At 39.7% G+C, this 26,951-nt stretch overlaps 1 protein-coding gene across 1 annotated transcript in view; it reads right to left on the bottom strand.

Annotated features, from left to right (window-relative positions):
• Positions 1-4,000: 4,000 nt before the first annotated feature.
• Positions 4,001-26,951, bottom strand: part of RUFY3 (RUN and FYVE domain containing 3) — a 93,600-nt gene continuing 70,649 nt past the window's right edge. Inside the window, exons 11-18 of the mRNA XM_011927241.1 lie at positions 24,192-24,359; positions 23,572-23,669; positions 19,259-19,378; positions 18,265-18,364; positions 12,721-12,785; positions 9,591-9,618; positions 8,160-8,228; positions 4,001-6,060 (exon numbers count right to left, since the gene is read on the bottom strand). Coding sequence (XP_011782631.1) covers positions 5,917-6,060; positions 8,160-8,228; positions 9,591-9,618; positions 12,721-12,785; positions 18,265-18,364; positions 19,259-19,378; positions 23,572-23,669; positions 24,192-24,359 — 792 coding nt within the window. The 3' untranslated portion in view covers positions 4,001-5,916. The remainder of the gene's footprint in view (positions 6,061-8,159; positions 8,229-9,590; positions 9,619-12,720; positions 12,786-18,264; positions 18,365-19,258; positions 19,379-23,571; positions 23,670-24,191; positions 24,360-26,951) is intronic.

The following is a 26,951-nucleotide window of genomic DNA, read 5'->3' as shown; positions in this document are numbered from 1 at the left end:
CCCTGGGTGACAGAGTGATACTCCATCTCAAAAAAAAAAAAAAAAAAAAATGAATAGTTTTAGATATACAGAGACGTTGCAAAAACAGTACAGAGTCCCTGTATACACCTCACCCACCTGTATACCTATTGTTAGTATCCTGCATTACTATAGGATATTTGTCACAACTAAGCAACCAACTTTGATACGTTACTATTAACTAAATCGCACAGTTCAGATCTTTCGTTTTTTTCCAAATACTCTTTTCATTCCAGGATCCCACAATGACATTCATTTAACCACCTCAGATAGTTTTGTTTTTAATGACTTCAGATTCCCAACCTTTTCTTTTCACATCAGATGGGTAATGTCCTGATGTAACAAGGTGTGAAGGAGGCACATCTAACAACAGAAGTGTGAAAGCCCAATCATCATGCTTATGAACTACAGAAGGATCTCAGACTTGGTTTTGATGACCATGACAGCGTTAAGGAGTACTAGTTGGTTTTGTAGAATGTCCGTGAAGTTTTCTGATTGTTTTCCTTCTGGTCTTAGGAGGAAGACCAAAAAGGGGCATTTTCATCACATCAAGGGTACCTGTTGTTAATAGGGCTTATCACTCATGATATTAATATAAATGTTGATCACCTGGCCAAGATAGTGTTTGCCAGGTTACTATACAATTTTTTTTCCTCTTTACATATTGTACTCTTAAAGCAAGTTACTAAGCACAATCCACACTCGAAAGGTGGGGAGTTAAGCTCCATCTCCTTGAAGTAGGGGAGGCGGTATCTACATAATTATTCGGGGTTTTTCTGTATAGGAGAGATGCTACTGCTCCTTCATCAGGTCATTTATATCAATATGGACTCATGAGTACTTACTTTATCCTTTGGGTTATAATCCTAAACTGCATTATTTACTTTGTTGCTGAGATTTGTTTCATCTTTGGCCCTTGGGCATTCTATCAGTTGGCTCCCGTGCCCCTTTCACATACCTACATCCTTGTTTGTGGAACACTTCTTTACTTTCTGGCACCACAAGATACCTTCGACGGAGAATCAGCCATTTCTCTAGGGCACCCTGATTCCTTTTCTTGGAGAACGGTATTAGAAAACAAGATCTGGGCATTGGATGTACCCGTTGCTGCTGGCGTGTCTGCTGCTAGGCCCTCTCAGTGAACAGAGATATATGCATGTGTAGTAACTGAAATATACACACATAATTGTAATTACTTTCTGAATCCTGGGAAGCAGTTTTTTTTAAAAACTAGTAAAATATACATAAAACCTGCTGTTTTAGCCATTTTTAAGCATACATTTATGTGGCATTAAGTGCATTCACATTGCTGTGCAACCATTACCACCATCTGTCACCATAATTTTTCATCTTCCTCCAACACAAACTGTAGCTATTAAACACTGACTCCCCATTCTGCTCTTCCTTAAGCCCCTGGGAACCATCATTTTACTTTATGCTTTTGACTATTCTAGGTACTTAGTGTAATTGGAGTCATACAATATTTGTCTTACATATGACTGGCTTATTTCACTTATCATGTCCTTAAGGTTCATCTATATTGTAGCATGTGTCAGAATTTGTTCTTAAAGTTGAATAATATTCAATCGTATGCAAATACTAAATTCTGTTTACCCATTCATCCATTGATGGACACCTGGGTTGTCTCTTCCTTTTGGCTATTTTGAATAATAGGGCTGTAAACACAGGTGTACAAGTATCTATAGTTCCTGCTTTGAATTCTGTGGGGTGTATACCCAGAAATGGGTTTGCTGGATTATATATGGCAATTTTTTTTTCTTTTTTCAGAAATCACCCTACTGCTGTACCATTTTACATTCCCACCAACTGTGTACCTGAGCTCCAGTTTATCTATGTCCTTGTCAACACTTGTTCTACTTTTTTGATAATAGCCACCTTAATAGGTTTATAAAGTGGTATCTCATTGTGGTTTTGATTTGTATACTTCCCCAGTGATTACTGATGTTGAGCTTTTCATGAACTTACTGGACATTTCTACATCTTTTTGCAAGAAGTATCTATTCAAGTACTTTGCTCATTTTTTCAGGCTTTTTATTGTTGCAGGATTTCTTATTTACAAATGTTTTCTCCCATTCCTTGCATTGCCTTTTCATTCTGCTGATAGTGTCCCTTGATGCACAAATTTTTAATTTTGCTGAAGTCCAATGTATTTTTCCTTTTTTTGGCTGTGCTTTTGATCATACCCAATAAATTACTGCTAAATCCAATGTCATGAAGCTTTTCCTTTATTTATTTATTTTCTTCTTTTTGAGATGGGGTCTTGCTCTGTCGCTTATGCTGGAGTACAATAGCACAGTCTCAGCTCACTACAACCTCCACCTCCCAGGTTCACCCAATTCTCCTGCCTCAGCTGCCTGAGTAGCTGGGATTACAGGTGCCCACCACCACACTTGGCTAATTTTCATATTTTTAGTAGAGATGGGATTTCACCCTATTGGCCAGGCTGGTCTCCAACTCCTGACCTCAGGGGATACACCTGCCTCGGCCTCCCAAAGCGCTGGGATTACAGGCGTGCACCACCACGCCGGGCCAATAATTCTTTTTCTTCTTTTTAAGAGTTTAATAATTCTAGCTCTGTTTTTCTTCCAACCTTAGTAGATGGAGCTAGTTCTTGATGCATTTTAAGTTAATATTTGCAGATGGTGTAAGGGTCCAACTTTTTTGTTGTTTTTTGGTATGTAGCTATCCAATTTTCCCAACACCATTGTTGAAAGACCATGTTTTCTCCACTGAATGGCCTTGGCACCCTTGTCAAAAATCATCTGACCGGATGTGTAAAGATTTACTTCTAGGCTCTTTTTCTATTCCATTGGTTTATATGCTAATTTGTATGCCAGTACCATACTGTTGGTTACTGTAGTTTTGTGTTAAACTTTGAGATCTGGAAGTGTAAGACCTCCAACTTTGTTCTTTTTCAAGATTATTTTATTTGGGGGGGGGGGGGGGGGTCTCTTGACATTCTGTATGAATTCTAGGATAGATTTTTCTATTTCTGCAGAAGTGTTGGGATTTTCATAGGAACTATTGAATTTGTAGATTACTTTGGGTAGTATTGACATCTTAACAATATTAAGTCTTTGACTCCATGAAAATATACATTTTTTTTTCTTGGCCTCCCAAAGTGCTGGGATTACAGGTGTGGGCCACTGCGCCCTGCCAAATGTGATACTTCTATGTCTTAATTTCGTATGGCAACATTTTGAAGTTTTCAATGTACAAGTCTTTGCCTCTTTGGTTCAGTTTATACTATTGTAAATGATGGAAAGCACAATTTTAAAGGAAGATAGGCATACCATTAAGTCATGGTATTCATGACTTGGTCTCCTTGCTTTTATGGGAGAATGCACTAGTAACTAAAGATCTTTGGGATGCTGTATACATTTTTTTTTTTTTTTTGAGATGGAATCTTGCTGTGTTGCCCAGGCTGAAGTGCAGTGGCGTGATCTCAGCTCACTGCAACCTCTGCCTCCCGGGTTCAAACGATTCTCCTGCCTCAGCCTCCCCAGTAGCTGGGATTACAGGCGCACGCCACCACGCCTGGCTAACTTCTGCATTTATTTATTTATTTAGTTTATTTATTTTAGTTGAGACAGGGCTTCACCACGTTGGCCAGGTTGCTCTTGAACTCCTGACCTCAAGTGATCCGCCCGCCTTGACCTCCCAAAGTGCTGGGATTACAAGTGTGAGCCACCATGCCCAGCCTAAAAAAAATTTTTTTAAGGCTAATATTTATGTGTAATTCTAAGTAAAGTCTCAAGTGACCATTCTTCCTTATATTGTGTGTTACAATTATAAAGTAACTTTTGCTAATTTAGGGCAACATTCCTTTAGTCCATTTTGTTCTCCACATTATGTATAGCACCTAAAAGAGGGCTGGCTCATGTAGGTGGCCAAAAAATAAGGAGAGTGAAGACTCAAAACAGAAATGTTATTTAGGGTAAAAAAAAGACAATCAACAAACTAGGCTAGAATTATTAGATTTTATTTTTCCCCAGAACTGTTAAACTGCAGCTTCACCAAGTAACAGGCTGACTTTTGGAATAACAACTCTTTCCCAAGCTGTTAATTCTTTCCAAGAGACAGAATTTATTAAAAAACATGGTTCCAGGATATTTCCTCCCCAGAATTCTAAACCAGTCACAGAAAGAATCATACCTTCTTAGGTCTTGATTAGAATGAAACAATCTATAGACACATGTAACAGAATCAAAATAGTATATAATGTTTCTTGCCTTCTCTTGCTCAATACACTTCTCTCTTTTCCCCCAAAGAGTTTGTTACTCAAAGATGTGTAAGTACAGTCAGCCATCCATATCCATGGGTTCTGCTGCATCCATGGATTCAACCAACTGCCAATCAAAAATATTCAGAAGAAAAAAATTCCACAAAGTTCCAAAAAAGCAAAACTTGAATTTGCCGAACACCCAGCACTATGTTGAATTCATGCAGATGAAGTGATGTGTAGGTATTTTATTAGGTATAAGTAATCCTCAGATGATTTAAAGTACACAGGAGGATGTATGTAGGTTATATGTAAATACCATATAACCCATTCTATATAATGGGACTTGAGCACCCATAGATTCTGATATCCAGTTGGGTTCCTGGAACCAAACCCTCATGGTTACCAAGGGATGACTGTATTGCCCTTTCCAAGAAAGCATCTATCACCTCTCATTCATGACTCAGAATAAGGAACTCCTTATTCAAACAAGTATTCTGAGCTAACTGTTCTCAGCCATCAACAAATTAAACTTGGCCAGGTGTGGTGGCTCATGCCTGTAATCTCAGCACTGTGGAAGCAAAGGTGGGAGGACTGCTTAAGCCCAGGAGTTTGAAACCAGGCTGAGCAACCAATGAGACCCCACTGGGAAAAAAGAAAAAAAAAAGCCAGTCCCAGCTACTTGGGAGGCTAAGGTGGGAGGATTGCTTGAGGCCCAGGAGAACAGGGATTCAGTGAACTGTGATTACACTACTGCACTCCAGCTTGGGCAACAGAACAAGACCCCGTCTCAAGAAAACAAACTTATTTTACTCTATATTTGACTTCGCTATAATCAATATCTTCTATTTGCAAAAGCCAAACCCTATTTTTAAAACTCCTTACAATTTCCGTTATGACTTGGAGAGGAAGATGGAGGGAACTGGGAAGAGTTGGCTTATTTTGTGGAAGGAGATTCTGAAAAGGGCAGTTATCTACTTTGAAGTAATTAAGTAGAAAAACAAATACTCTTTTTTTTGATAATGAAAACCCTTGTAGGTAAAGACCAGAAAATTCTAGTCCTGAAATTATAATATATTACAATATTGTTTTCAGTATATTCAGAATTTATATTACTTTTTAATTTCTTTTCCCTGAGATTGGGTTCACAGTTTGGTAGAAATACTTTAAAGAGGTAGTTAGGGGTGAAGAGGAAACAATGTTTATGCTAACAGCACCTGGAAAAATAAGTAACATCTGTCATTTTGATCTCAGCATCTGTCTCTCCCCCTTGAATCTGCAAATGTAACAGAAGGAGATGATCATTTTCCTTTTTATTCTTACCTGCCTGGACTCTCTCCTATTACATCCACCCCAGTATCACTAATCATAAAAATGAGTTGCCCTTCCAAAGATATGCTATAAAGCAAACCCTCAATGTCAGGTTGTTTAGATTTAGAAGAGAAAGGCTCAAGTGAGTTCACTTTTATTCATACAGTCATTAGGGAAAATGAGCAAAATTTCCAGTAACCACTGCCTTTTCTCCCTGGACCTAGTTAATTCTATCAACTCTTTAGTTGACTCTTAAGAACTGGGCTCTATGAGATCCTGACAGCTAAAACACCGGTACAGAAGAGCCTGCATAAACGTTTTGGTCCAGGTCTTGGCCTTCAGTCTTATGATGGGCTGGTGGAATATTGCTTCATCAGATGCTTGTGACAGGGATTGCAAACTCGCTCAGGCTTGATACTTGAAGGAAGAGGCAGTTCATTTGTTGAACAGGCATCACAGAAGGTTCCTCTGCAGTTCTTACACACATTCTACGAGGAGAAGAGGAGGTTAGGCGGGGAATAGAAGAGGTGTAAGGCATAAGGATTCATGGGATATAAAAAGCCAAATGTGGCAAATGCTCAATGCCTAATCAAACAATGACTGGATGTTTACTATGTGCCAGATAGTATCTGAACACAGGCCCAATCTACAAAAAAGTTCACAGTCTAGTTTTTAGATTTAAATGAAAAGAACCAGTGCCGTGGAGTTAAAAATAAAAACAGGTAACATAAAAATCCTTATATTTAGAATATACTTCACACATCTGTTCCCCATACTCACTTTGAGGTAGGTTAGTTTTAAAATCAGTTTGCAAGTACCTGTGCATACTCCAAATAAGGCAGTGAAAGAGCAATGGACTGAGTGAACAGGCTAGGATTAAAAACTGTGCTGAGTATGAACTGAAAGTATAATTCCTAATACACTGATGTGCTTAATGCTTTCCTGTGATCTCTGGTGCTCTAAGCACATCTGCTGGGTTATCAGTGCAGCAGGAGCACAGCTTCCTGCATCTTGTCGATAGGAAATTGTTTTGTTTTCCTAAACGTTTTGCATCTTTAATGGTCAAGCACTGAGAGAGCAAGAAGTCACTATAGCAATGTCAGCAGTAAGGCTGTGATAGGGTGGTATACACAAAGCCCCAAGCATCCTATATAAAAAGCTGTGAAGAATAATTTCTCCCATGAAGTGCTATCTTCATCCCAAATAATTCATATTCCTGAGGGTGAGAGGAGTAGGGGGTTGCTTTTATTTGAAAGCCTGAGAAGAATTTTTGTCTGACATACAGAAGTTAAAGTTGCATGGCTTAGAAGAGGAAAGCCAGAATGAACAGTTTCTTCTATTTTGTAACATGTTTCTATAATTATAACTTCTAGTTCTATAAGGGCAGTTCATCTGTTCTCTGACTCTGTGAATTTAAGACTAGGTCATACCATAATTTCTTTTGTTAAAATTTGGCACGATCACAGATGGTGCTATGCAGGTTGTGATCCAGAATTTGAGCCTGTTTCCTGTATCTCTTCCAAGCACGTGTTTCATACGTTCATTTGTATATAACTTTTCTTGAGCATCTCCTATGGATTGGATAACATATTAGATGCTGGGGGATTCTGTGAACAAGACACAGGTCCAGCTATCAAGGGCACTCGTTCTCTCTGAATACTTCCTTAACTCTGCCTACCCTAGGGTAACAAACTGGGAAGGTGCTCAGGCAGACACCCTTGAGGATCGGGTAGAAAACAAGTGGTCTAGCGGGGAGAGTTCATATTCTGTTCTGAGGAGGATAAAGTGCTGAAAGGACCGTGGACTTTGGAGCTAAAGCTAGGTTGGAAGCTGGGCTTCATCACTTCTGACTTAACTTTGGGAAATATAGTTAGCATTAGATGTTCAACGTTCTCCATTTATAAAATGACAGCTATGAAGGACATAAGCTTGAAAAGAACAGAGACTTGGTCTACTTTGTTCATTACTTTTTCTCCAGCACATTCTACACAGCAGGCACTCAATATTTACTTATACATTTCTATCTGCTTATTTGCTTTAAATTACATAATTTTTTGTTTATTTATTTATTTTTAGACAGAGTCTCGCTCTGTTGCCCAGGCTGGAGTGTAATGGCGCGATCTCGGCTCACTGCAACCTCCACCTCCTGGGTTCAAGTGATTCTCCTGCCTCAGCCTCCTGAGTAGCTGGGATTACAGGCGCCCGCCACCATGCCTGGCTAATTTTTTTTTTTTTTTTTTTGGTATTTTTAGTAGAGACGGGGTTTCACCATGTTGGTCAGGCTGGTTTTGAACTCCTGACCTCGTGACCCACCCACCTCAGCCTCCCAAAGTGCTGGGATTACAGGCATGAGTCACCGTGCCTGGCTGCTATTTATTTTAATGGGAATTTACTGACATGAATTATTATGACTGAAAAAAGAACAGGTACCCAGTAAATGCTTGCCCCTTTTGCTTTTCACCCCACCCCTAGCACTGTGAGCATGCACTCTGCACTCCATGCAGCAAAGTCCCTGTTACTCCTGGGGAGGGACTGGGGGGTGCTGTAGACATTCCTATGAAAAACCTGTCCATTTCTCACCAGTTACCTTTGTTAGGCTGCCATCTTCCTGGCATAGCTGACACACCTGTGGCCTTTCAGAGAGCAGCAGCTGATCCTAAACCACACAGTGAGCTGGTTAGTTTTTCTTAGTGCCAGAAATATTAGTACTTTCAGAATACGCATTTTTTACTTACAATATTAATATAATCACACTATAGACTATCTGGAAACTAAATAAACCAATTCCAAATAGGTAGTCCTACCCCCATAATACCACTCGGAGAATCCTATCATTATGCTTCCAGCTCCTGGTTTTTATAATAACATGATTTTATTTCTAAAAAGAAGATTCGAACACATGCAAGTATAGAGTAAAAAGTTTTAACACCCATTCCTCTTGCTTCACTCTACCATCAAGAATGGAAAGCACTGGGGGCTGGGCCTGGTGGCTCACACCTGTAATCCCAGCACTTTGGGAGGCCAAGGTGGGTGGATCACACAGTCAGGAGTTCAAGACCAGCCTGGCCAACATAGCGAAACTCCATCTCTACTAAAAATACAAAAAAAGCAAAGCTGGACATGGTGATGGGCACCTGTAATCCCAGCTACTCAGGAGGCTGAGGCAGGGGAATCACTTGAACCTGGGAGGCAGAGACTGCAGTGAGCTGAGATTGTGCCACAACACTCCACCCTGGGTGACAGAGTGAAACTTTGTCTCAAAAAAGAAAAAAAAAAAAAGAAAAGAAAAAAAAGAATGGCAAGCATTGGGCATGGAAGCTCACACCTGTAATCCTAGCACTTTGGGAAGCCAGGGTGGGAAGATCATTTGAGCCCAGCCTGGGCAACATGATGAAACCTTATCTCTGTAGTACTAGCTACTCGGGAGGCAGAAGTGGGAGGTCTGCCTAAGCTCGGGAAGTCAAGGCTGCAGGGAGCTGAGATCATCTACTGCACCCCAGCTTGGGCAATACAAGTGAGACCTTATCTCCATTTAAAAAAAAAAAAAAGGATAGCAGTAGGATTTATTTTATTTTATAACCTAAGAGGTAAATGACAGGGTGACTCAGACATAGCAGCATTCACTGTCTTTCTCATGGGCTTGTCATAAACTATTAGATTCACAAAGTGTTTTATAATCATTTATGTTAGCTTATTTCTAAGTGATCGAAGCATCTTTTTTCTCTCCATTTTATGTAAGAGAAAACTAGAGGAAAGGGATGTAAAGTGAACTCTCCTAGGTCTTATGTCAGGGATAATTTAAAATAAGTGAGAACTGATGTTTACTTAGTAAACTGTTCAAAGCTGTGCTACTTCCTGTGCGAGCTTCAGGCAATACGTATTTGTTCAGGGTATTGTTAGAAGGATGGTACACTGTATTCACGCATCTTCTGCCCATGCTACCTTATTTGCTGGCTAGGCACGGTTCAACCAACTTCATAATTTATACAAGATGTTTTGAAACAGGAGGCTGTGTTACCTGTTCATCCGTAGGGTGGGGTTGCAGCCTACAATGGAGAAGTAAAAAATCATGACAAATAGGAACTTTATATTTCCATTTCTATCATTTCAATTAAAAGCTCAGAATACAAACATTTTCTCAAACAAGGAATACTGTAGGTCTTTTATATTACTAAGAACAACATAATTATTAATTTTGACCTCCAAGGAGAGGAAATTTTGCTTCTTAAAATGAATCACTAGAATCTGACCCTTGACTTACTATATTAGGGTTCCCATTTAAAAACAGATAAAGTTATATTTTACATTCCTTTTTGCTATCAAAATAGTTAGCCTTTATGTTTCCCAATGTGTAAAACTCCAATGGTTCACTGGCCATATATTTTAGTAGCTTTTTTTCTATTTGATATTATGGAAATCTATACATTATCCATTATCACGTTATATATTAGTCCCAAATATTCTTAAGATGTGAGCTTTAGCAAATTAATCCAAGAAGGGGAAATGAATGAGACTGTCACCAGAAAACCCATTCAGGTTGAAATATTTCTTCATGAGACTAAGCTGAGCTAACTCTGATGTTCCCAGCAAGGACTAGAGCCTAAATGAGAGGTGAAGCAAAGCCCGCTCTCGGTTACAGGGAAAATGCACTACAGATTGCAATGGTTCCTATTCTTTTCACTTGAGTAGCAGTGTGACCACCAGACATACACCATGGGGTCACCAGATTTTCTGATGTTCCTTGCCATCATAATCCCAGGAAGCCTGGTATGTCTAATGAGTGCAGCTATAACCAGAATAAGTCCTGGAAGTTGCTAATAGGTAGTGCAGAGCCAAAGGACTTAAAAACAGTACACATGATAAACAGAAGCAACTTGAATAACCCACTCAGCCTCTCTGTGCTTCTCAGTTTTCTCATCTGTAAAGTTGCATTAGATACTTTTGTAAGGAATATTAAATCATAAAGAGATAATGAATGTAAAACAAATTCTAAGTTGCAGAGCACAATTCAGATAAAAGGAAGCACTATTCTATATTCTCAGGACCTAAATCAGAAGTTGGCATTTAATAGACACTCCTGATTGCTCAAGTAAATGACTTGATGTTAGTTTGGAACTAGGCTGACCCTGAAACGTACCTGGAAGCCCAGGTTAATTTTATGGCCCTTCTAGTTCCCTTCTCTTTGCTTACGCCAATCTGTAATGTGAGATGGGTGACAGTTTAAGGTTAGCTCTGGATCAAACCATGCTCTTTGGGAGCAAAATTAAAGACTTTGGAATCATTCTGGCCTTTAAGGCAAGAAACGGGCATTTAGGCCAAGCACCTGCATACTGGACTGTGTAATTTCTCTTCTCCAGCAGCTACTTTTGCTCCAGATGACATACTACCTCATTCTTTTTTTTTTTTTTTTTTTTTTTTGAGATGGAGTCTTGCTCATTGCCCAGGCTGGACTGCAGTGGCGTGACCTCGTCTCACTGCAAGTTCCACCTCCCGGGTTCATGCCATTCTCCTGTCTCAGCCTCCCGAGTAGCTGGGACTACAGGTGCCCCCCACCACACCTGGCTAATTTTTTGTATTTTTAGCAGAGACGGGGTTTCACCATGTTAGCCAGGATGGTCTTGATCTCCTGACCTCGTGATCCACCCACCTTGGCCTCCCAAAGTGTTGGGGTTAAAGACGTGAGCCACCGCGCCCGGCCACTACCTCATTCTTAAGGTGACAAAGCCTGGTTAGGGATAGCTGTATAGTTCTCTCAAAACCCCACTATGGTATCATTCCTCATCACTAACTGCTTCCTCCACCTTTTAAAGTAGACCTTTATGTTTAGAGCAGTTAGGTTCACAGCCAAATTGAGTAGAAGGTACAGAGACTTCCCACATGCCTCCTGCCCCATCCCCGGCCTCTTTATCAACATGCTGCACCAGAGTGGTACATTTGTTACAACTGATGAACCTACACTGACACATCATCATCACCCAGAGTCTACAGTTCACATTAAGGTTCACTCTTGGTGGTGTCTATAGTCTATGGTGTGGTCAAAGGTATAATGACATGTATCCACCATCATAGTTCATACAGAGTATCATAATATTTTCCTCTCGCATTTTGTGCTTCCCATCCTGCCAAAATATCCTCTGTGCTCCACCTGTTCATTCCTCCCTTCCCTTACCACTGGCAACCACTGATTTTTTTTTAATTGTCTCCATAGTTTTGTCTTTTCCAGAATGTCATATAACTGGACCTCCTTCACTTTTTAATGCAGTGGCACTATGTAATATTTAATTATATTTCTAACCTGGTAAAATAGCTACAAAAAGTCAGCTTCCTTGAAACTATCCTATGCTTTTCGTGAGCAAATCAGATAGAGTTAGGAAAAAGGAATAGAGTTAAGCTGTTTGAGATTCTCAAGAGAAAGAAAAAATGAGAGATGAGAGATAAATCAAAGTACTTATTTATTTATTTTTTTGAGACGGAGTCTCACTCTGTTGCCCAGGCTGGAGTGCAGTGGTGCTATCTTGGCTCACTGCAACCTCTGCCTCCTGGGTTCAAGTAATTCTCCTGCCTCGGCCTCCCAAGTAGTTGGGATTACAGGCAGGTACCACCAGACCCAACTAATTTTGTATCTTTAGTAGAGACGGGGTTTCACCATGTTGGCCAGGCTGGTCTCGAACTTCTGATCTCAGGTGATCTACCTGTCTCGGCCTCCCAAAGTGCTGGGATTATGGGCATGAGCCACTGCGCCCAGCCACTTATTTGAAATTCAGCACATAGGTAGAAACAAGTCATACTCAAATATATTTAAGAAGCTAAGAAATGCTATGTATGACTTATGATTTATTCTCCTGGGAAATCAATTCAGTAAAGGTGGGAAATAACCTCTTAAGTGATCATTTGAGCTTGGGAATTAATCAGGGAAGAGAGAGAGGACAGCCTGATCATCCTTTCCTCTGAAATGGCCTAATGGGTTTGGTTTAATACATGTTATATGGTTTATTATTTACTAACTTCCACTTCGAATGTCTTCCTGGCATATTAATATTATAAGTCAGTGTCTGGTCAGTGTCAATGCCAATGTATATAAAAAACTCCCCCCTTCCCACCACCCCAGAATAACTTTACATCTTAGTTAATACTTGATTAACAAACACCTGTGGCTTTCTTCCAGGGGCTTTTTTAGTTTAACATTTTCCTCTTGCATTTTGTGCTTCCCATCCTGCCAAAAGAAAACAGCCCAATTTATTAATTATTCAGAATGCTAAACAATGATGATATTGCACATATTTTCTTCTGCAATGCCTTAGTTTGGGTATAAAGCTAAGTAACTTTTTTTTTTTTTTTTTTAATCAGGGAAGGGATCTAACTTTCAAGCTATGTTTCCTCATTCTTTGCTCTAAGTAGTTTCTTAACTATTCTGATAGTTTGTGACAAATGATTTTCAAAGTAGATATTTTAATTCTTGAGATTCAAATAAAATTCAGAATGTATTCTATTTACTTGCATAGTTGGCTCAAGATATCAGTTACTTCTTAGAGGAAGTATAATTTTTTTTTCCCCCCAGACTGAGCTCTGAAAAACTGGTAAAACCAAGGATGGCCATATCCATCAGACTATAATCCTCTGGATGTTCAATCAAATTGATGCCCCAGGGCCACAACTTTTTTTTTTTTTTCCGAGACAGGGTCTCGCTCTTGTCACCCAGGCTGGAGTACAGTGGTGCCATCTCGTCTCACTGCAACCTCTGCCTCCCAGGTTCAAGTGATTCTTGTGCCTCAGCCTCCTGAGTAGCTGGGATTATAGGTGTGCACCACCATGCCTTGCTAATTTTTGTATTTTTAGTAAAGACGAGGTTTCACCATGTTGGCCAGGCTGGTCTCTAACTCTTTACCTCAAGTGATCTGCCCGGGTTCAAGTGATTCTTGTGCCACAGCCTCCCGAGTAGCTGGGATTACAGGCAGGCGCCACTATGCCTAGCTAACTTTTGTATTTTTAGTAGAGACGGGGTTTCACCATGTTGGCCAGGCTGGTCTCAAAGTCCTGACCTCAAGTGATCCATCCGTCTCGGCCTCACAAAGTGTTGGGATTACAGGTGTGAACCACCCAGTGCCACTATCTCTATAGCCTGTTCAACTCAAGTTTTCCACTTGGCAGGACAGATGTAAAGTTTCAAACTGCATTTCTTTCTTTCTTTCTTTTTTTCTTTTTGAGACGGAGTCTTGCTCTGTTGCCCAGGCTGGAGTGCAGTGGCATGATCTCGGCTCACGCGATTCTCCTGCCTCAGCACCTGAGTAGCTGGGATTATAGGCGCCCACCACCACACCTGGCTAATTTTTGTATTTTAGTAGAGACGGGGTTTCACCATGTTGGCCAGGATGGTCTTGAACTCCCAACCCAGGTAGTCCACCCGCCTCGGCCTCCCAAAGTGCTGGGATTACAGGTGTGAGCCACTGCGCCCAGCCTCAAACTGTTTTTCTACCAATACTCTTAAGCTCTGCCTGGGCAAATTTTGTTTGTTTTGGAGACAGTCTCACTCTGGCACCCAGGCTGGAGTGCTGTGGTGTGATCTTGGCTCACTGCAACCTCTTCCTCCTGGTTTCAAGCAATTCTCTGGCCTCAGCATCAGGACTGGCTGGGATTACAGGTACACGCCGCCAGGCCCAAACACTTTTCTGTATTTTAGGAGAGACGGGGTTTCACCATGTTGCCCAGGCTGGTCTTAAACTCCTGAGCTCAGGCAATCCACCCACCTTGGCCTCACAAAGTGCTGGGATTACAGGCGTAAGCCACAGAGCCTGGCCAGGTGCTGAGCAGTTTTCAGGGCTACATTTTTTTCTGTGGTACACACACCCACTGCTGCTTGCCTTCAACTGTTGCCCATGTGCATCCAAAAGTGGAATGTGTATTCTTTTTGTTTGTTTTTTGAGACAGGGTCTCATGCTATTGCCCAGGCTGGAGTGCAGTGGCATGATCACAGCTCACTGCAGCCTCGACCTCCTGGGATCAAGTGATCCTCCCACCTCAGCCTCCTGAGCAGCTACGACTATAGGCACGAGCCACCACACCCAGATAATTTTTAAATTTTTTTGTAGAGATGAGGTCTCCCTATGTTGCTCAGGCTAGTCTCTCTTTTTTTTTTTTTTTTTGAGATGGAGTCTCGCTCTGTCACCCAGGCTGGAGTGCTGTGGCTGGATCTCAGCTCACTGCAAGCTCCGCCTCCCGGGTTCACGCCATTCTCCTGCCTCAGCCTCCCGGGTAGCTGGGATTACTGGCGCTGCCATGTCGTCTGGCTAGTTTTTTGTAGTTTTTAGTAGAGACGGGGTTTCACCGTGTTAGCCAGGATGGTCTCGATCTCCTGGCCTCGTGATCCGCCCGTCTCGGCCTCCCAATGTGCTGGGATTACAGGCTTGAGCCACCGCACCCGGCCTGCTCAGGCTAGTCTCTTACTCCTGGGATCAAGCAATCTTCATGCCAATGGCCTCCCAAAGTGCTAGGATTACAGGTGTGAGCCACCCAGCTGAAACGTGTGTTCTTACACCACTCAAGTATCAAGGAAGAGAGGTCAATACTTATCCTCCTGGAAATGCCACTGCAAGTAACAACTGGAGATTGAAAAACTTAAAACCTCACTGGAAAAATAGGGTGAGATAGGTCAAGATTTTAAGTAAACTCTTATAAACCTTTTAGATTTTATGTTCACTAAATTAAAATAATAAAGATAGCATGCTACAGAGAGTGGTTATTTTAATTATATTTATTTATTTATTTTTGAGGTGGAGTCTTGCTCTGTCGCCCAGGCTGGAGTGCAATGGCACGGTCTTGGCTCACTGCACCCTCTGCCTCCCAGGTTCAACTAATTCTCCTGCCTCAGCCTCCCTAGTAGCTGGGATTACAGGAGCCCACCACCATGCCTAGCTAATTTTTGTATTTTTAGTAGAGACGGGGTTTCACCATGTTGGCCAGGCTGGTCTTGAACTCCTGACCTCGTGATCTGCCCACATCGGCCTCCCAAAGTGCTGGGATTACAGGTGTGAGCCACTGTGCCTGGCCTAGAGTGGTTCTTTGTAAACTTTGAATTATTAGTAGTGGTACTATTTAATAAATTTCCACATACCATCGTTTTCTATTTGCCAGTAAATTAGCAGCTCACTCTCTAGAAATTTTAAATAGTTTACGAACTCTTCCTGCTTTGTTGTATACTAGAGGTATTCAAAAAGTTCATGGAAAATACATATTACAAAAAGACTGTGCACGGACTTCAAAAATTTTTTGCAGCAAAATAAACTTGTACTAACTTATTTTAATATATCTGACCAGGATTTGGTTTGAGTCACTAAAAAGGATAAGACATCAGTTTGAAAAGAACCCCAGGCTGGGCATGGTGGCTTGTGCCTGTCATCCTAGCACTTTGGGAGGCTGAGGCAGGCATATGGCTTGAGCCCAGGAGTTCAAGACCAGCCTGGACAACATGGCAAGACCCCAACTCTACCAAAAAAATACAAAAATTAGCTGAGTGTTGTGGTGTGTGCCTATAGTCCCAGCTGCTCGGGAGGCTGAGGCGGGAGTATCACCTGAGCCTGGGAAATGGAGGCTGCAGTGAGGCATGATCGTGCTACTGTACTCCGTTCTAGGTGAGAGTGAGACTCTGTCTTAAAAAAAAAAAAAAAGAAAGAAAGAAAAAGAAAAAAGGAAGAGCCCCTATCAGAGTAACATGAATTCTGCTAAAAGTGAAGCAAGAACAAACATCAAATTGATGGTGAAGCATGGATGGAAGAATTGTGAAATTATTGATGCTTTACAAAAAGCTTTTGGGGACAATGCCCCAAAGAAATCAGCAGTTTACAAAAGGATAACTCATTTTAAGAAGGGGCCAGATGGTGTTGAAGATGAAGTCTGCAGTAGCAGACTATCCACATCAATTTGTGAGGATCTTATTCATGCTCTAATTAAAGAGGAACAATGATTAACAGTAGAAACAACAGCCAATACCACAGATATCTCAACTGGTTCGGCTTATACAATTCTGGCTGAAAAATTAAAGTCGAGTAAACTTTCTACTTGATGGGTGCCAAAACTGTTGTGCTCATATCAGCTGCAGACAAAAGTATAGCTTTCAATGGAAATTATAAACAAGTGGGATCAAGAACCTGAAGCATTTGTTTCAGAAATTATAACAGGAGATGTAACAACTTCATAGTACAATCCTGAAGACAAAGCACAATCAAAGCAATGGCTATGAAGAGGTGGAAGTGGTGCAATAAAAGCAAAAGCAGACAGGTCAAGAGCAAAGGTCATGGCAACAGTTTTTAGGGATGCTGAAGGCACTTTGCTTGTTGACTTTCTGGAAGGCCAGAGAATGCCAACATCTGCTTATTGTGAGAGTGTTTTTAATTTTTTTTTATTTTTTGAGACAAAGTCTTGCTCTGTCACCCAGGCTGGAGTGCAGTGGTGTGATCTTGGCTCACTGCAACCTCCACCTCCCAGGTTCAAGTGATTCTCGTGCCTCAACCTCCCAAGTAGCTGGGACTAGAGACTAGAGGCACATGCCACCACACTCGGCTAATACTTGTGAGTCTGTTTTGAGAAAGTTAGCCAACGCTTTAGCATAAAAATGCCCAGGAAAGCTTCAACAGAGAGTCCTATCCCACCAGAAATATGCTCCTAACTCATTCCTCTCGTCAAACAAGGGCAATTCTGTGAGAGTTATGATGGGAAATCATTAGGCATCCACTTTACAGGCCTGAGTTGGCTCTTCTGATTTCTGTTTCCTAATCTTAAAATATCATTAAAGGGCACCAATTGTTCTTCAGTTAATAATGTGAAAAGATTGTATTGATATGGTTCAATTCCTAGGAGCCTCAGTTCTTCAGAGATGGCCTACATGACTGGTATCATCACTTACAAAAGTCTCTTGACCTTGATGGAACGTAGATTGAGAAATAAAGTTTATATATTTTTACCTTTTAATTCCACTTCCCAAGATCTTTTTGAAGCCCCCTTGAATAATAAGTATACATAGGAGGCAATTTTTTCACTGTTTGTCTATCACAGAAAAAGTTATTTCATGTTTTTCTGATTTCATTATTTCCTGGGCCCCAGAGATGATTTTACCCAATTTTAGCTCCTTCACCACTAATCTCCTTCTAAGATTATTATGTAGAAATTTCTACTTTTGCTCTTTATTCTATATTACCTTCCCTTCCTCAAGCCTAGTTCCCGCTCTAATTATTCCCATGAGAAGTTCCTTAAGGATACTCAAAGTGAAATCCTCATGATTTGAAAAAGATATACAGAAGCAAATCCACATTGTGGAAAATCCTGTTAAAGGGGAATTCAGGGTTGGAGAGGGATTATTATACTATTTCATTAAAATTATTATTTAGCAGAAATCCAAGAAACATATATTTTTGTTAAGACATCAAAATAATCTTACTTAAAAAATTATTAAAAGGGAAACAGGGTCACTGTGATTATTAAAATCCCCCTTTCCAAATGAAATCAACTTAGAGAAAGTATCCTAGAGGGAGACCCAGAATCAAGCTTTCATCTGTTCACACAATTACTGGTTGCTATCCATATACTTAAGGACTCAGTCACTAACTATGTGATCTGTAAAGGAAAACTGACAGGCCTATCAAGGTAGCCTCTAAAATTTGAACTGAAAGTAAGTAAAAGAACAAGGGAATAGCAAATATTACCATCTTGGATTCTGGCTTCTGGGAACCCCTTCCTGGGATGCTCCTGTCGTCTTGTAATCTTCTTTCTTTTTCCTGTTTTAGTTCTAACTCAAGCTGGTTCCTGAGGTAAGTTGGAGAGGAAAAGGATGAAAAATTGGAATTCTATACAGACATATTCTCTAAAGAATGCCAACCCCTTGTTTTACAGTGCAGTAATTAAAAATGGTTAAGGGCTTGTTGTCAGAGAGACAGGTTTTTAAATGATAATGTTGCCACTTCTAAGCTTAACTATGTGAATCTGGACACATTTAACATCTCTAATCTCTACTTTTTTTTGAGATGGAGTCTTGTTCTGTTGCCCAGGCTGGAGTGCAGTGGCATGATCTCCGGTCACTGTAACCTCTGTTTTCCAGGTTCAAGCAATTCTCCTGCCTCAGCCTCCTGAGTAGCTGGGATTACCGGCACCCACCACCATGTCTGGCGAATTTTTGTATGTTTAGTAGAGATGGGGTTTCACCATCTTGGCCAGGCTGGTCTGGAACTCCTGACCTCAGGTGATACACCTGCCTTGGCCTCCCAAAGTGCTGGGATTACAGGCATGAGTCACTGCACCCAGCCTTAAGCTCTACTTTAATCTGAAAGTGGAGGCAATAATATCGCTAATAGGGTTGATATGAAGATATTAGGAGAGTTTGCATGTGAAGTGCTTTGTAAAGTATCTGGCACACAGTAAGAATTCAGGAAATATTATATATTATTATTAGTGTTATTTTGGCTAATAATTACTATTTATCTGGGATCTTGGGCTCTAATTTTCTAATTCTTTGATCACAAAGCATGTTGATCGGATTTGGGGAATGTTGAAGTACGTGAAGCTTTCTGAATTCCAATTCCAGGGAAAGGACATTGCAAAGACAGAGCTGACCTGGGTGTAAGTCATGAGACCCCTCTTCTTGCTGTCTACCCTAAGAATTACCCATGACCACCCTGTCAGCTCAAGCTGCCCCCTCTTCACCGCTGCCTGGTGAGCTCCTCGACTTCCAGCTGCAGACTGTTGATCTTGTCTCCAAAGTCCTGTTTGAAGAGCCGGTTGTCCAACTCAGCAGACTGGCGGCTTCGCTCAGCCTGGCGCAATCTGGATGTGAGCCACATGAACTTGTGATAAAAAACAAAAGCCATGGTGGGGAGAAAGACCAAGTTCACAACACAACATAAAATAACCCAAGGAAGAATGCACAGAGAGACAGAGAGAGGAAAAAAACTTTGCAGGACACAGGCAAAGAAATTATGAAGAGGGAAAGATGGAAAAGAAACAAATTCTAAAGAAAAGTAAGATGAAGGTGAACCAGGCAGAGGAAAAGCTGATTTTCCATTTTTTTTTATTCTAGTACTACAGTTTACAGCCATTAGATGATAAACAATAAAACATCACTTTTTAGAAAATCCATATCCAAAGCCAACCTCAAGTACACAGTAATTTAAGTTAAATCCACTTTTTAAAAAAATTTCCTAATAGGTTTGGTACTTAATTTTTCTGTTTTACACACGTAACTGGAACTTGTAAACGGGCAACTACCTTCTTATATGTGGAATTACAGTTTTTTCTTGTCCTTTCCCCCAAACCACATATATTAAATCATGGGACATTATATATCAACCCTCACCCAGGCTTTGGGTTATTCTATAAGGAAAAGCCTTTGTCAGAATTTGGCGTGTCTCCTTCCTTTCCCATTCCCACAAGAAATGTGTGACTAAGTGGATAAAGAACTCAGCACTGGGCCTGTTTAAGACTCTGACCATATTCTCCAGAAGATTCTGATGGATGTTTTCTTCTAAATATCTTATAACTTTGCACCTATACAGAAGCATGTTTTAGAAGGTAAAACACTTGGGGCTTTATATAATAGAATTTAAAAGCATGCTATGTATAGGTTTTAGAAAGTTTAATTTTGGGATTTGATCACTCCTTCAAAATGCTCATAGAAAAGGCAACCCATCACCACAAAAGGTTGATGAAGAGAAGAATATACCGGAGCTTTGTTCATATAGGTGCAAATTATAAGAATTAAAATAAGTTCAAGAGCACAGGACCTTCCACTTCCATGAAGTTGGTCTAAACATATGTTCTTTGACTTGATTTTAGTTCAAGTCCAATCTGTGCAGGGACCTATATAAGCACACAAGGAATTCATCGTACACTCTTAATTCTGGTTTTGCCAAGAAAAAGATAAAGAATTTTAAGAGCTGGAAGTGAAGGGGTTATCTGTGTCCCCACCTAAGCAGCTGAAATGCTGCAAAGCATACCATAAGGAAAAAAAAGAGAGAAAAAAACCCAAATATTTTGTCAGGACCTTTTGAAGGAATGAAGGCTTATGTAAAGCCCATCTCTTCAAATCAAAAATCATCTTAAAAATTCAAAGTATTTATAGGATTATTTACAATGTTAAAGCCTAGAGAGGGTTAGTCTGTGGTCACTCAGAAACAGAAGCCCTGCTAATATTGCTTGTGGATATCTACTGGGAATCTGTATTTTTGTACTAAATAATAATAAAGAATATAAGTTTATCATTTATTTCCTATTCTGAAATGTTTTTCTAATAATTCAATTATTAGCTTCCCAGAACCTTTAGCAAATCTCCATCTGAACAAAAAGTAACAGAAACTTTTAAGTAAATGTTTCCAGGTAAGAAATGACAGGCCAGGCAGAATATCAACATTCATGTCTATACCCTGTCCTTTTTATTCCAATAAGAAAAGCAGGATAAGAAAAATGGGTACTGCATCATTTTTTTATAGGAGAGGAGTGTTTCTATTAGAATCATTCTCTCTGAACTGCCTAAGTAGGAAGCGAAACTGCAGGAAAATGGCAGAGGTAGAAGATGACAAACGTAAGGAGGGTTTCCCCAAGCGTCCACATTATTATGTTATCATAAGTTACCTAATTACTAACTTCATCTCTATGTATTTTAAAGAAATATAAGGATGCTGTTTTTTCTGTTTTTTCTTTTTTTCAAAAGTCACTAAGGCAAAAAAAGTTGCAAGCAATCTTGGTTACTGAGAATAGAAGTGTAGTGAAAGTGAAATACTAAGTACTATCCTTGTCTTGGGGATTAAACCTACATAACAAAAGTGAAAAGGGGTCATGGTTTAAGAGACACAGAACTATTTTAGAAGAGTCCGAGTTCACGTGGTAGTTACCTCTAGTTCATTACACTGCAATGGCAGAACAGGCTTGCAGATACAGACATGAACAATGCACCGAGAATCTGATATTATCAACGATTGGGTTGTAAAGGCATCATTAATATATATACAGAGCTTCAATTCCCTAGGCTTTTTCAAAAAAGTGGTATTTTTATTTATTGGTCAACTCAGAAATAATTTCTCAAAGTTTACTCAGCTTTTAGTTAGGAACTTATACCAATTTTTCTAACCCTGGGGAGAAAACAGTAAGAAAAACACCCAACCTACATCTCCAAATGGTTTTTTAAAAGTCCAACAAATTCAAAGTCAACTTTTTGGTGACATTTTATAGAGAATCAGAGCTTAAATGTAATAGCTTTCAGATTTCTTCCTTTTACAATTAAATTGTGATATCAGACTTGTGACGTGACCAACTGAAAAATGCCTAATGATGTTTTGGGATCAGTTTATTTGCTGCACTATTTAAGGTCTTTGCCTGTTTCACCAAATCCTTTTCACTAAATAAAATAAAAATGACAATGAAGTGAAAGGGGAATGAGAAAATGGATAAACAGGAAACACAAAAATAGCAAGAGAATAGGTCAGCTTAATATTCAAAGAGATAAGTCATTATTTCTTTCTGTTTGCTTTAAATTCCAAGTCAAAGCATCATTGAAAATGAATTTGATACATTTCACTTCAAAAGCACAATTTATGAACAGTAAAATCATTTTGTTAAATCATAAACATATAACTATGTATGAGCAAGTATACAACCATCTTTCCTAGGTAAGACTGATACATTTTTATTTGGCTATATAAGAGGTTTCAGGCTTATTTATAAATTTGCCATTAAGTTTTGAGTTAACATTTATATGCATTGCTGTTCAGGACCCTTACTAGTTAAGAATCATCTGAATATAAGAAGTCACTCATTAATCCATTCATTCTTATATCTACTGAATGAATGCTTATATATTCAAAGCACTGTGACAGATCTAATGAGTGAACTCAAAAGATTAGTTGACTAATCTCAGGGAGCTTACGCTTGCATCGGAGGACACATATATAAAGGGTTAAAAGGTAAAGTAGACAGTGAGAAGAGCCATAAACAGTATAGATAAATATGAATATGAAGCTATGGGAATTCCCAGAAAGATCATTTCTAGCTGCAAAGAGGTATCAGAGGAAACTCTGGGGAGGTGGCATTTGAGCCTAAACTTAAAAATGAAGAATAAGGGAGTGGGAAGAATTAGGACATTTCTAATTGGTGGAACTATCGGGAAAGAAATGAATGAGAAAACTGGGAAGTACGTCCAGGGACCAGTAGTTTAGTTTTGCTCAAGTGCAAGAAGGGTGACGAACAGGTGTTGAAGGTAGAAATGTCAAATGACCTTGGGTGCCATGTCACATTCACGCTTGAAGACTCAGCCATTTCTCTTGGCTGCTGAATTGCCAGACAGAAAATGGTAGTTTCACACAAACAGAGAAAGAGAGTAGCATAGGAAGAAGATGTGCTTTGGGCAGACTAAATTGTAGATACTGGTGAAAGATAGCTGCCCAAAGGATGAAAACTCAAGACTGGCCTCCAGATGAAGGTAAGAGCTGGGGAAACACACTGAGGTGACAGTGGAAGCTACAGAACTACCCAGGAGAAAGAAAAGGGAGATAAAAAGAAAAGGGTTAAAGAAGGGAAAGATCTAGAATAGATCCTTGGAGGACACCTATCTCTCACTGCCTCTATATACCCCAGCATCCAAGTATTCAAAGACTTTTGTGATGAACAATAAAATCACAGAATTACATACATATATTTAAGGGTCCTGTCATGCTTTTAAGTATCCTTCCCCTAACACATGATTCTGATAAGGGTTAAGAGTTCTGATGTTCAAAACAGTCGTCAAAGGCTGACCTTTCCTTTTTTTATTTTTTTTAAGGCTAGTCAAGTAACTGACATTTCCTAAAAACATTTCAGTCATACCTTAGAAAACATACATAATATTTAATTGGCTTTTTTTCTACCAGAATGTCTTATGCTAATTTGGAAGAATTTCATATATTTTCTGTTTGCTGAATGTACAGCACATTCTCTTCACTATCAGCACTGACAACTAAAGTGTTTCATTGAAGAACCAGGACTTTTACCTTTGTTCAAGTTGTTTAATGGTAGCAGCCATCTGATTAGTCTTCTCTTCCAAGCGACTATTTAGTTCACTTTTCTGTTTTACTCCTAAGTCTGAACTCTGTTATGGAAAATAATGATAAACAACCTGTATAACATAAATCCTAAAATTACAACCACACATGCCTTTTGAATCTAATGGTAAGTAGGAAAACAGAAATGTTCATATATTTCGATATCAGTTAATCCTCAAATGGAAAAAAAAGCAATTTATCTAAAGTTAGTATTGTTATTTGCAGTGTTATCACAGTAATAGTTCATCAATGTATCACTTTCCAGTGTAAAAGCTAATAGAATATATAACTCAGCTGGCATGGTAGACTGCAGAATAGAAATTATACTATAGGATAAAAAAGACCCTCACCCTCTACTATAATGTGAAAAGTGGTCATGGTTTTCTATAACAGCAATACAGGATCCCATGAGGGTCTGATTCTGAAAGTAGTTTATTGGCAGCTAGCATTAAAATGAGATGTGATTCTTTCCTCTTGTAATTAAAGTGTGATTCTGGAGGATAAGATAGGAGAAGGGGAGCCTCAGGATTTTAGAAAGCCAATGAATCTATTCCTCATACTTCCCCTACCTGCAACTTAAAGGCAAGTTCGTGCTTGAGAGCTCTGAGGTCATCCAGCTGCTGCCGAAGAGATACCAGGGCATCCTGCTTCTCACAGACATCCTTCTCCAGCATCTTCATGGCCAATTCCATCTCCTGCCTCATGCTGATCTGCATCTCCAGCTCTTTTTCAACATCCTGCCCCCAAAGGTAAGTAAATTGCTTACACTCTGTTTCTTCAACTAAGTACAAACCATAATATTTCACAGGAAAAAGTACACCAAAACTCTCAGGTCGAATATTCTAGCAAAACAGCTTAAGCTGCCATTCATTTTCAGAAACATTAACAATAATTAATTGATAATGAACAATAATTAGAATACACAATAACATTTGCTCAATAATGTACAAATCTGAAAAACCTGCTAAGCCAAAGGTAGTGCTATTTAATATGTCTAAAATATACACATATTTGAGACATTTCATTAGACCTTAAGACAACTGATGGTCATATCTTATTATAGAAATACACATACAGGATTACAGTAGTCAGCACAAAATGAAGCAGTTGCAATCCCCCTAAATGTGAATGTTGTTGATATATTCAAGAGCCCAGGGAACCCAGAGGACCATCTGGGTCCCTGAGGTAACATCGCAATTACTGAGGATGACTAGTATGGTTAAGAGGCTAACAGAATTTTTTTTTTTTTTTTTTTGAGATGAAGTCTAGCTTTGTCACCCAGGCTGGAGTGCAGTGGCTCAATCTTGGCTCACTGCAACCTCCACCTCCCGGATTCAAGCGATTCTTCTGCCTCAGCCTCCTGAGTAGCTGGGACTATGGGTGCGTGCCACCACACTCGGCTAATTTTTTGTATTTTTAGTAGAGATGAGGTTTCACCATGTTGATCAGGCTGGTCTCGAATTCCTGACCTCGTGATCCGCCTGCCTCAGCCTCCCAAAGTGCTGGGATTACAGGCGTGAGCCACTGCGCTCGGCCGCTAACAGAATTTTTAGTTCACTTAACATGAAACTTCTTTTTGTCTCAACCATTACTGCAACATTATTTGGCTGATCAAAGACACAAAGACCTGAGGATCTTCTGCAACTGCCTTGTGCCTTGGGCTCACCTAGGACCTCGCCTACTTTCTTAGTTTCCTTCCTTCTTAACAAACATTTGTCTTACTGTGATAAAAGGATATGAAAAATTTTAAGATTTTTATTATGTGCCACTTCACTGAGATTCTCGTTTTACATGATTAGCATTATAGAAAACAAATCACACCCCTTCTTAAAATGCTGACATATATTATTTCTGCGACCTTTCTTATGAAAAGTATTACATTTTGAGATCTCAGTCACAAACACATAGAAGGCAAATGCTAAGTATTTTAAGGATGTTAAAATAATACCACTTTGCTTTCAAAAAATCTGAAATTCTGGCCGGGTGGGATGGCTCACACCTGTAACCCCAGCACTTTGGAAATCTGAGGTGGGTGGATCACAAGGTCAGGAGTTTGAGACAAGCCTGGCCAATGTGGTGAAACCCCGTCTCTACTAAAAATACAAAAATGAGCTGGGTGTGGTGGCAGGTGCCTGTAATCCCAGCTATTTCGGAGGCTGAGGCAGGAGAATCTCTTGAACCCGGGAGGTAGAGGATGCAGTGATCTGAGATTGCACCACTACACTCCAGCCTGGGCAACAGAGCAAGACTCCATCTCAAAAAACAAAACAAAACAAAACAATAAACAAATAAATCTAAAATTCTGTTATATTCTGTCAATTTGTAACATACATATATTTTTGAGACAGGGTCTCCCTCTGTCACTCAGGCTGGAGTGCAGTGCGATCTTTGCTCACTGCAGCCTTAACTTCCTTGGGCTCAGGTGATCTCCCTCCTCAGCTTCCCAAGTAACTGGGAATACAGGCATGCACTACCAAGCATGGTTAATTTTGTAATTTTTGTAGAGATAGGGTCTCCCTATGTTGCCCAGGCTGGTCTCAAACTCCTGAGCTCAAGCAATCCTTCCAAAATGCTGGGATTACAGGTGTGAGCCATGGCACTTGGCCTGTAATAATTTTTTAGTACAAGTTAAGTCACTCCTTACTTTCAGGCTCCTCCTTATTCTTAAAGACTTTCTGGGGAGTTCCTTGTGTTTGTTATACTATCTAAACTCCAGGAAGAGTTAATACGTGGAAACCAGGGGTTATTAATATAGTAACACTAGCACCTGGAGAAAATCCAGTACAGGAACAGTATCCCTTAGTATAAATTCTTTTTTAAAAAAGTATGATTGACACATAGTAATTTATGGTGTAGAACATGATGTTTCGGTAATATAAAAATTGTGTAATGACCAAATCAGAGAAACGAATGTATCTATCATCTTAAACATTTATCATTTCTTTGTGATGAGAATATTAAAAAGTTTCTTTTCTTTCCAGCATAAAGAAAAGATGAATATTTAAGGTGATGGGTATCCTAAGAACACTGATTTGGTCTTTACAAATTACATGAGTATATTAAATTATCATATGTACCCTGGAACTATGTATATCTATTATGCATCAATAAAACAACAACAACAACAAACCTTTCTTCTAACTATTTTAAAATGTATATTAATGTTAGCTGTAGTCACCACACACTATGCAACAGAGGACCAGAACTTATTCCTCCTATCTAACTATAGCTTTGTACCTGTTGACCAATCCCTGCCTCCTCTCCCCCTAGTAACCACCACCTTACTCTCTATTTTTTTTTTTTTTTTTTTTGAGATGAAGTCTAGCTCT

Source organism: Colobus angolensis, unplaced genomic scaffold, assembly GCF_000951035.1.
Source record: "Colobus angolensis palliatus isolate OR3802 unplaced genomic scaffold, Cang.pa_1.0 Scaffold70, whole genome shotgun sequence".
Classification (NCBI taxonomy): domain Eukaryota; kingdom Metazoa; phylum Chordata; class Mammalia; order Primates; family Cercopithecidae; genus Colobus; species Colobus angolensis.
The sequence above is the reverse complement of the archived record's forward strand: the minus strand, read 5'-3'. Positions and strand labels throughout refer to the sequence as shown.